At 39.0% G+C, this 10,304-nt stretch overlaps 1 protein-coding gene across 3 annotated transcripts in view; it reads right to left on the reverse strand.

Annotated features, from left to right (window-relative positions):
- Window positions 1–8,411, reverse strand: part of ZNF839 (zinc finger protein 839) — a 68,885-nt gene extending 60,474 nt beyond the window's left edge. Inside the window, exon 1 of one of the 3 annotated variants that reach the window (XM_001373840.5) lies at window positions 7,295–8,411. In XM_001373840.5, the coding sequence (XP_001373877.3) occupies window positions 7,295–7,894 (600 nt within the window). In that variant the 5' untranslated portion in view covers window positions 7,895–8,411. Of the gene's footprint in view, window positions 1–388; window positions 504–7,294 lie in introns of those variants that run through there. The other 2 variants (XM_056811230.1, XM_016433908.2) reach the window with 2 other exon arrangements.
- Window positions 8,412–10,304: the final 1,893 nt, after the last annotated feature.

The following is a 10,304-nucleotide window of genomic DNA, read 5'->3' on the forward strand; positions in this document are numbered from 1 at the left end:
AAATCTCTGGTATCAAGAAAGTATCAGAAATATCTGATTCTGATGTTCAAGTCTCCATTCTTTTAAGTGCTAAAGTGATAATTGCCTGGAGTATGTATAATATTTGTAACTCCCCTTCTTCCAAAGGATAAAGATATCCTATATCAGTGCCATAATAACCTTCTTTATGCATGGTTCTAATTTTTTTTACATCTATGCTCAAAACTTTAATAACTCCATATTACTAGTTTTATTCAATATCCATATTCCTTTTCCTCAAAATTCTCCACAATCTAATACCGCGCATTGAACCCTTCCAGTTTTAGTTTACATTATTCCCCCACTATGCATTTTTACTTTCCAGCTGAGTCAAGGAAGTTTATCCCCTCCCCCTCCTGAGGAGCTTTACCTGTTCATCAAACATTCCTGAGATAATACAGTTGTGCCAGGGTTGAGTCTGTGTATGTTCTGTATGTCAATAAAAGTCAAGGTGGGGGGCTGCTTGGGAAGAACTGCAGAAGGATCTGGAGAACGGAGAAGGGAACAGAGCAGGCAGGTGAGGGGGGGTAGGAATGAGGAAGAGACTGGCAGGCTAGGCACCACGCGGAACATTTTCTACCCTTCCAATAAACTTTATAAAAAGAACCTATACTTTCCCACCCTCTGGGTCTTTAACTTATATAATGAACCTGGAACATTTTCCCTCTACCTTCTCTCCCTACTGAATATCAGCCCATCCTTGAAAACACAACTAAAAAGCTACCTCTTTCAGAAGCCTTTCCTGATTCTCTGGCTAGTAACTTTCCCACACACATACATATCAAATTGCATTATTTGCAACTCTTCAAAAGATTTGTTTAATATTATATATTACAGTCATTTTTATTTGTGTTTTATCACCCTTATAAAGTACAAGCTCCATGACGGCCAGGGGGTCACTTCTTATCTAAACCAAAGTTACCAAACATGTTGGGCTGAAGACACTCCAAGTACTTTCTCAACAAGATTAAAATGTAATTGGAAAACATTTAACAAAATAAATAAAAATACAATAAAACATTGATAATAATACATTTTATAACTAAGTGAATATGTGGCCCTCAAGAAACCCTGCGTATAGATTAGGAGTCCCAATTTCTGCTTGAGTTTGATGCCACTGATCTTAAGCTATTTTACACAATGTTCTCCATGTTCCAGCTTTTTGGGGTTAGGGTTGGACCCCTTTGTGGAAAAGAAAAAGGTCAGAACTTGGGTTTTGCTCTTTGCTTTGCCACAAATATTCATTTAACCCCTAAGTGAAAGACACTGCACTAAACATGAAGACATTGAAGAATAAGATAGGGTCACACTAATTCTAAGGAGTTTATAGTATAAGGGAAATAGTAAGACAATAAATGTATAACATTTTGCAACAAATGTAATCATTAAATAATAAATGTGAGATTGTAAAAGATAATCTGATTAAGTGACTTTAGTTTATATCCACTATTTTATGCCTCTATATAATTGTATGTCCTCTACATGTAATCCTATTAAATACTCAGTATTATAATGATAAATTGTAATCATAGATTTAATATTGAGTAAAAAACTCAATTGATGATTTGAGTTGTATGAAAAAATTTATCATATGAAAATTAGGAATCATACTGTGAGTAAAATAACAAAGAAAATCCTTTGAAATGCCTAGCAAAAACATTCCTACCAAGGGATGTCTAGCATCCTGGAATGTATCCAGACATTATGACTCAAGTTGGCTTTGAAGCTACAGTGACCTTGGTCATCTTTATTTTCATCATATATGGAATGGTTACTTCATAGACTAGAGATTAAAAAAAAAAAACACGATCTGACCTTGAAGACAACCTTTGAAAAGACAAAACCTCTGGTTTTCCCTTCTGAGAAGAAATATTCATTACACCACCCCCTTTTAAGTGGGGGAAGAGTATGTAATCTGATTCTATAAATATAAATAGAATGCACTGGGTGGGTCTCAGGATCCTGATGCTGTACTTTACTAATAAATGTCAAGTTAGCTCAGGTAACTGCTTCCCAGCATTTAATTATTTCAACAAGATATAACTGGCAGCCTCACTAGAGGCCTTCAAGCAAGGCTTTCATGGATTGTTACAAAGGAAATTCCCTTCAGAAGGAAGTTGAAACAGATGACATCTTCATAGATAAAAAGAAAGGCATTCAGTATACTAGAACATTTATAGCAGCAATTTTTTTTGTGTGGTAGCAAAGAACTGGAAACAAAGTCTGATACTCAATGATTGGAAAATGAACAGAATGTAATGTAAATATCACTATTGTAAACCTCAAAATTTCTTAGACTTATAAATGTTGGAAATTTCACCATTGGGAAATTTCATACTTGAAAAATTTCCTATTGATAGTGGGTCTTGACTATTGGAATGTGAACCCCATTGGCATGGGAGGTTCCTTCTCCTCCCTTCTTAAGATTACTTTAGGACAGAAACCTTTTGCTGAACAATGGAAAGGACTTTGACCTATGCTTAAGCATAGAACAGGAATTTCTTTGAGTCATGATTGATTTTAGAATTGATACAATGGAGGTACTTGGAATCAATCTCCACCCTATTCAGTCCTAACAGGATTGAGTAAGGGCTGCAGCCTAGATCAAAATTTAATTATTCCAATCTCTACCCTACTCAGGTTAACAGGATTTAGAAAGGGCTGTAGCAAAGGATCAAAGATTTAATTATTTGAAAATATGACCTTCAACAGACATGTGCAAAGCCAGAGACCTCTGGGCAGTCCTGGGTTAAGCTAGAGCCTCCATTGGCACAGGGAAATTGATGGACAGGTGATTGGTACATGTGAGGCCTGAGGGGGGGAACTTGGATGGTTTCCTTAAGGATAGGGGGTCTGAAGACTCGAGGTGGTTGAGGAGTTTGTCGGAGTGGTTGCGGTGTGCTCGGAGAAGCTTGCGCTGAAGGAAGCTGAAGGTGGGGGCCCCGGAGACTGTTTCTCCATTTTTGGTCACGTGAGTAATAGGGACTGATCTCCTTTCATTGCCCCAGCTATCTAAGAGCTTGGGCCTTTTGGCCCAGCCTAAACAGAAGGGGTATTTAAGCCCTATTCCTTTCTCTCCCCTTTCTCTCTCCCTCTATCTCTCTATCTCTAATTCCTTTCTTCCTCCTGTTTGTAATTAAAACTCCATAAAAGGTTGACGGCTGACTTGAGTTTTCTATTTTCTCTTAGAAAATTGAATATTGTGTATATCTTTAGTTAGAAGTGAATTTAGAACTACAAAATGATTATGTTAAATGATCGATGGGGAGACTAGTCTCCCAATGATCATCAGGGGGGATTGTAAACCTCAAAATTTCTTAGACTTATAAATGTTGGAAATGGAAATTTCCAACATTTATAAGTCTAAGAAATTTTGAGGTTTACACTATACTATGAGAAATGAATATGATAAATACAGTGAAAACAGGAATGATAAAAACAAATGAAATAGGCAGAGCCATGTAACAATGAAAATGGAAAAAAACACTACCCAATAAAAGTTAGAAGTGGATGTTGCAAAGTTATAGATAGTATGAGTATCTTTTGGGTGACCCCAAAAAGAAGAGAGAAAAGGACACCTTCTCTCACCCTTTGCAGAGGTGAAGATGGTCCACGGATATGGAACATTTACAAATGTCAATTTTTTTCAATGCATTAATTGATTTTGCTGAATTTTTTTTCTTCTTCATAAAAAAAATTTCTTGTATTATAAACAGGATTCTAAATAAACGTTCAAAAAGAGTGGTAGCAAACAGCTATGACAGTTCAGAGGTGTCAAGAGATCCCTTGATGTTTGATGGGTCAAGTAAGGCTTTCTAGAAATAATTACATTCCTCTTTATTCTCCACTTTCCTCCCTACTGCTTAGCTATACCTTTTCTCATTAGCTCTAAATTTGTTCCTGAAGGAGAGCTGAAACACTCCTTACTTATATAGGCAATTCCTGATGCTCCCTTTACTTCATTCCATAGTAAGTTTTCCTCCTTTGAAGTCCACTCAAATCAAAATTTTCTACCCAACCTACCCTGTAGTAAAACTGGGTCATTCTCTCCCCTATCTCAAATTCAGCATCTGGATCACTCTCTTCTTTTCTTCTTCAACTCCTACCCTTATCTAAACAAAGTAGTTACAAAGGCACTACCTCAAACTCCCAATTCAACTTCCTTAAAAACTATTTCCTACTCCTTCAATTCCAGCTCAGCCATAAAGTTATACACTAGACCTCACAATTAACCACAAATATTTCATCTCTTTAATTATAAACTCTTGACACTTGACTATCAAACTATCACCTATCATTTTCCCTCTCCCTATTCCTCACTTCTCTTAAATCTATTTATTACACTCAGGAAAACTCTAATCCAATGATGCCAAACCTTTTAAAGAGGAAGTGCCATGCCATCCCATGCTGTGCCCCACCCCTCTTCCCAGGCCAATTACCATGCCCACCCCCACACCAAGTGTGTCCCACCCCCCCTTACCACACACAAGGGAGGAGAAAGCACTCCCATTGGGCTGCTAGGTGGAGGGGCAGATGATGTGAAAAAATGTCAGGCATGGTGGAGAGGGGGAAAGGAGCAGCTCCACCCAAGCCCCTCTGTCTTTCCAGTAACAAAATGGGGGGGGGGGGGGGGGGAGGCAAGTGTGGCCTAGTGCCCACAGAGGGCTCTATATGTCATCTTTGGCACTCATGCCATACGTTCACCACCACTGCTCTAGTCTTTCCAGTCCTCAGTACATTTTCAGGCCATAACTCTTAATTTTGCTCCCTCTCCAACATCATGTAATAGGTTGCCATTTCAGCTATATAAATATATATAAGTATATAAATACTCTCTGCTATTGACTCTGCCTTTTTGTCCTATCAACCCTCTTCTCTTGCTAAAGTTCAGCTCTGGACTACTCCAGCACTATCTGAAACTGTTCCTGCTGACAAGCCACTGAACAGAGCTGAAAAAAGCCTCACAACCATGCAAACTGGATATATTACAAATTCAAACTACCAAATCTTAATACCTCACTTTAGCAAGGCAATCCTTTTATTCCTCCACAATATTATCTCATTCCCCTCAGAAACAATTACAAACCTTCTCATCCCTCCTCAAGCCTCCTAAACTTTCTCCCCACCCCCATTCTCAGCTGAAGATTTTTGCCTGCTACTTTACTGACAAAATGTAAGCTTCCTCTTCACCTCAAAACACCTTGAAATCATCTCCTATTCTCCTTTCCCCTGCTTTCTGACAGGGGTGGCCCATCTCCTTACTAAATCATTTAGGATGAGTCAGAAAAAAAACTGAGGAGTTAGTTGTTAGACTGGTAGGAAGAGAACTGAAGAACTGAAGAAGAGAGTAGTTTAATCAACCTTTCTACATATGCACTTAATCCCATCCCCTCCTGTCTTCTCCAGATTTCATTCTTTTTTTTAAATCCTTTTTGTCTTACTGTCAATTTTATGACAATAGCAACAAGGACAAGGCAATCAGGGTTAAGTGACTTGCCCAGGATCACAAAGCTAGGAAATGTCTGAGGCCAGATTTGAATCCAGGTCCCCCCAATTCCAGGCCCAATGCTCTATCTACTGTGCTACCTAGCTGCCCCTCTCCCATTTCATTTTCTCTCTGATTCTCTCCCAACCCACTAGTTCTACCCCCAAAGCCTTCAAACATACCCAAGTTTCCCCATATCCTTAAAAGAAAGACTTTCACTTAATCATTTGCAAAAAGCCTTCAAAATCTGTGAACATTAGCTGCCTCTGCTTCTTATCTCATTCACTGCTTAACCTTTTGCCATTTGGCTTCTGACCTCATTTAATAAAATTGATCTCCAATGATACCAACAATCTTCTAACTACCTACTGTGATGATCTTTTATCAGTCCTTCTCCTTCTTGATCTATTCCTTTCACACCGTCCACCTTTCACACTGATGACTGTCCCCTTCTCTGATACCCTTTTCTCTCTGGCTGTCATTAAACTACTCTCTTCTTCAGTTCTTCAGTTCTCTTCCTACCAGTCTAACAACTAACTCCTTAGTTTTTTTTCTGACTCATCCTAAATGATCTGAATATCACACCCCTTAGTGGGTGATCCCAAAGGTTTTGTCCTGGGCCTACCTTCTCTTTTCCCTCTACTGTCTTCCACCTTCCCTCCCCTCTGTCCTCTGTCTCACTCTCCCAGTAGTTTCATCAGCATCCATGAATTTAATTATCATAGGAGAGGCAATATGGCATAATGTACTATTATAGCTGGCCTCATAATCAGGAAGGCCTTAGTTCAGTCTATGACACATTCTGCCATTTTAAGGAGCTAAAATTGATGCCAAAGAAAACCTTGGGGCAAAAAAAGTTTTCTGAGCAGAACTACACTGAGAAGAATTCATCTTCTCTTCAAACTTTAAACATCTTTAAATATCTCTACTGTTTACAGCTTAAATAACAAACTCCCTAGTCGGTAATCAAATCCCTTCACAACCTGGCCATCTTATTTTCCCAGTCTTTTTCTTACATTATTCCTGTCCCATGTACCATATGTTCCAGACAAATGGAATTACTCACTGCCATTTCTGAGCACACCCCGTTTCCAGGCTTTTGGTATTTGCTTAAGTCCTTCTTACTAGACTGATCCATGAAGGTAGAGACCCAATCTTATCCAATTTCTGGACAGCTTCAGGATCAGTGTTCTATAAACCACAAGTTACTAATAAAAAGTTTGCTTAATTTAGAAAAGCATATTACAATAAAAAATTATCATTGCAAAAAATTTGGGAATTTTTATTGGTGGAGTAAAAGCTCCCTATCAAAGAAGATAATAACTATTCATCAAAAATATTGTAGAGCATAGGATTTGGCCCGAATTTCGAATTTGGCCCGGCTCAGAGTCCGCAATTGAAACATGGAAACTGGATTTGAATCCTATAGTCTAAACTCAGCTCTGCTAATCCACAGTGCCCGGTAGCTAGTAGGATGACCTGAGTTCAAAACAAGACTCGAACACTAGCTCTTTATCCCTAAGCAAGTTGTTTAACCTGTGTGTGCCTCAGTTTCCTCAACTGTGAAAGATAATAGTAGCAGCTTTCTCCAGGGTTGTTGTGAGGATCATAAGTTGCAAAGCGTATGGTAGTGTCATAGTAGATCAAACGCTTAGTCAAAGCTTGTTACCTTAATAAAAACGTTTATCCCTATATGCAAAATAAAGATATAGGAACAAATGTTTCCATCCACTCTACCCCCAAACCGTAAGCAATCACCGCAGGAGGGTTGGGGAGAGAGCAGTGCCTCACCTTAGGCTGCAAGAGCCGAGGTGGTGGTGGCGGGGCATCAGGGCCCCAGTGCTGGGCCACCTGCTGGGCTGCATCCTGCAAACGACGGGCCGCGTCCTGCACTACACTGAAGCCGCAGCTCCCGCTTAGGCCGGAGCCCACAGTCCCGAGGGGCCGGGGCGACGGAGGCGGCGCTTTCCTTACTTGTTCCAGAACCCGGGGGAGGTGCTCGGGCGCGAGGGGGACCGCGGGAGAAGAGGGGGCGAGCTGCGGCTGCTCGGTCTCCTCCCACAGAGCCGGGGGAGCTGCCAGACCCCCTGACCATGGTGCGCAGACCACAGTCCGGCCAGGAGCCGGAGTTAAGGGCTCCCGAAAGACGTCGCCTTCTTCGCCGTTCTCCTCGGCCTCCGCTTCGGCCATGGCTTGGCCAGGAAGAAGCGGTAAGAGACAGAGCAGGAGCTTGGGCTCAGTCCCAGGGAATTGCACGAGCACCGCTGACGTGACGACATATCCAGGCGCCCGAAGCCATTGAGTGGCGACCTCATTGGGCGTCATAGGGGGGGGTGGGCCTACGGGTGCCTCTGAAGACAACATTCTTTGTCGAAGAAATAATTGGTACATTTTTTGAGATCACGTGATCTCGGAGAAGGCCTGGTTTAATTCTTACTATTCCTTCGTTTATTCTTTTTTTCCTTGAGAAGCGACTCTAGTCCCAAACCGAAGACATAAATTTGAATGACTTCCATTCCGTCGATTTCTTCCACTCCACCCCTGGACCTTTATCCATTTTGCCATCTCCTGATATATGCTGCGTTGTAGTTGATGATAATCAGAGAGAGGGCTAGACCTGGAGTCGGGAAGCTTTGAATTCAAATTCGGTCTCAGACACTCGTTGAGTGACCTTGAACTCAACACTACACCTTATCTCCCTCAGTTTCCTAATCGGTAAAATGGGAACCAACTAGCCCCTAACCCCCAAGGCACAGGGGGTAGGAGAGTTGTGAGTAAGGTGAAAGTGAGATCATATTTAACTACCTTTCCAGCATAAAAGCTCTGTATAAATGCTAGCAATTTTTATTGTCCTTTATTTCATCTGATTTTTTTAACTGTAGGCTGGTGTGAAGCCTTAATGTAATTGACCATTTGTTGAATAAATGAGATCGAATCGACTCTCCCAGAACTGTTAAAATAGCTTTCTAACTGATATCTTTTCCTCAAGACTTTCCCTCCTTAAATTCTACACTCCAAACTACCGAAATGATTCTTGTAAAGATTAGGTCTGACCTTTACAGGCTCCCTATTACCTCTAAGATCAAATATAAACTTCTTTAAAAAAGTTCATTACCTTCTTACCTTTCCACCAGAGAGTTCTGATAATTATTACCTTATAATACAATTTAAGATTTGATATTGCTAAATATCCTTACTTTTACTTTTTTCCCACTAATTCCTTTAACATTTTTGATCTTTTGTCCTTCCAAATGAATTTTGTTTTTATTTTTTCTAGCATAATAAAACAATATTTTGGTAGTTTAATTGGGATGTAATTGAATAAGTAAATTTGTTTAGGTATAATTGTCATCTTTTTTATATTGGTTCTGTCCACCCATGAACAATGAATATTTCTCCAATTATTTAAATCTGATTTTAATTCTATAAAAAGTATTTTATAATTATGTTAATAGAGTTCCTAGATTTATCTAGGCAGGTTTTCTCCCAGGTATTTTATCCTGTCTAGGGTTCTTTTAAATGAAATATCTCTTACTGTCTCTCCTTGCAGGAATTTGTTGGTAATATATTAAAATGCTGATGATTTTATGTGGGTTTATTTTACATCCTGCTATTTTTCTAAAATTATTAAATGTTCCAACTAATTTTAGCTGAATCTCTAGGATTTTCCAACTATATTATCATATATCTCCAGTAAAAGTTCTATGCACAACTGAGAATATGTACATTCCTTGAGAATGATGGTTCTCCTCCACCCCTTGTAAATAGCAATAAATTTTATTAAAAGCTATTTATCTCTGTGTTCCATTGTAGGTCTTCAGTTGGGAGCCCCTACAGAGCATCATAACCGGTCACTATACTAATCAGAATTCTGAAGACTTTCAGTGGATTGTTTTTTTCCTGTACATGTTTTTCCTATAATCAAGATTGTTTTCTTGGTTCTGCTTACTAAACAGTATTATTCTTTTTCTTTTCTTTTCTTTTCTTTTTTTGGTAATGCTATATAGCTTAAAATAATAGAACACCACAATGGACAAGTCATTTAATATCCTTGAGTCTCAGTTTCTTTTATCTTTAAAATGAGTTATTTTGGGAAGAGGCTGAGACACGAATTTGAGAAAAATTATATATAGTTAATCTCAAGGAATGTACATATTCTCATTTGTGCTTAGAACTTTTACAAAAACTGATGATATGATAGTGTATAAACATATTGAGCACAAAAACAGAAAAGAAAAATCCTTTCTTGATCACAACACAATAAAATTATAATTGGTATATATGAACTTAACATTAATTTTGGTAATCCAGCTGCATTGGGGTGGGAGTTATAATGTCCAGTTTCTAGGGGTTTTTTAGCCTTGACTTTCCTGGGAAGTTAAGCCATTACCAATCAAACCAATTTCCATGGATCAACACATTACTTCAGACATATGTGACAGTAAAGCATGTCTCTTGCCTCTTAAAGAAGTGAAGAATGAGGCAAACCTACATCTTGGATGTGATCATTGTGTTGGTTTGTTTTGGTTGGCTGTACTTATTTTATTATAAAGGAAAATTCAATAGGAAATGACTTTTTTTTTTAAGAAAAGGGTAAAAGAACAAAAAGTCAAGAATATCAAGGGAACAATGAAAAAAGTGTGAAGGAAGGAAGCCTAGTGTAATAGTTAAAGGGATTGTAGGGATTGAAGAGGTACAGGGAATAAGGAAGGTTTTGTAACAGGGAATGAAGGAGTTGGAGGGATAGAGGGAATATGGATGCTGGTGAGGTAAAAGGAGAGAGATAGCCCCTGCTGAGAGG

The sequence above is a fragment of the Monodelphis domestica genome, chromosome 1, assembly GCF_027887165.1.
Source record: "Monodelphis domestica isolate mMonDom1 chromosome 1, mMonDom1.pri, whole genome shotgun sequence".
NCBI lineage: Eukaryota > Metazoa > Chordata > Mammalia > Didelphimorphia > Didelphidae > Monodelphis > Monodelphis domestica.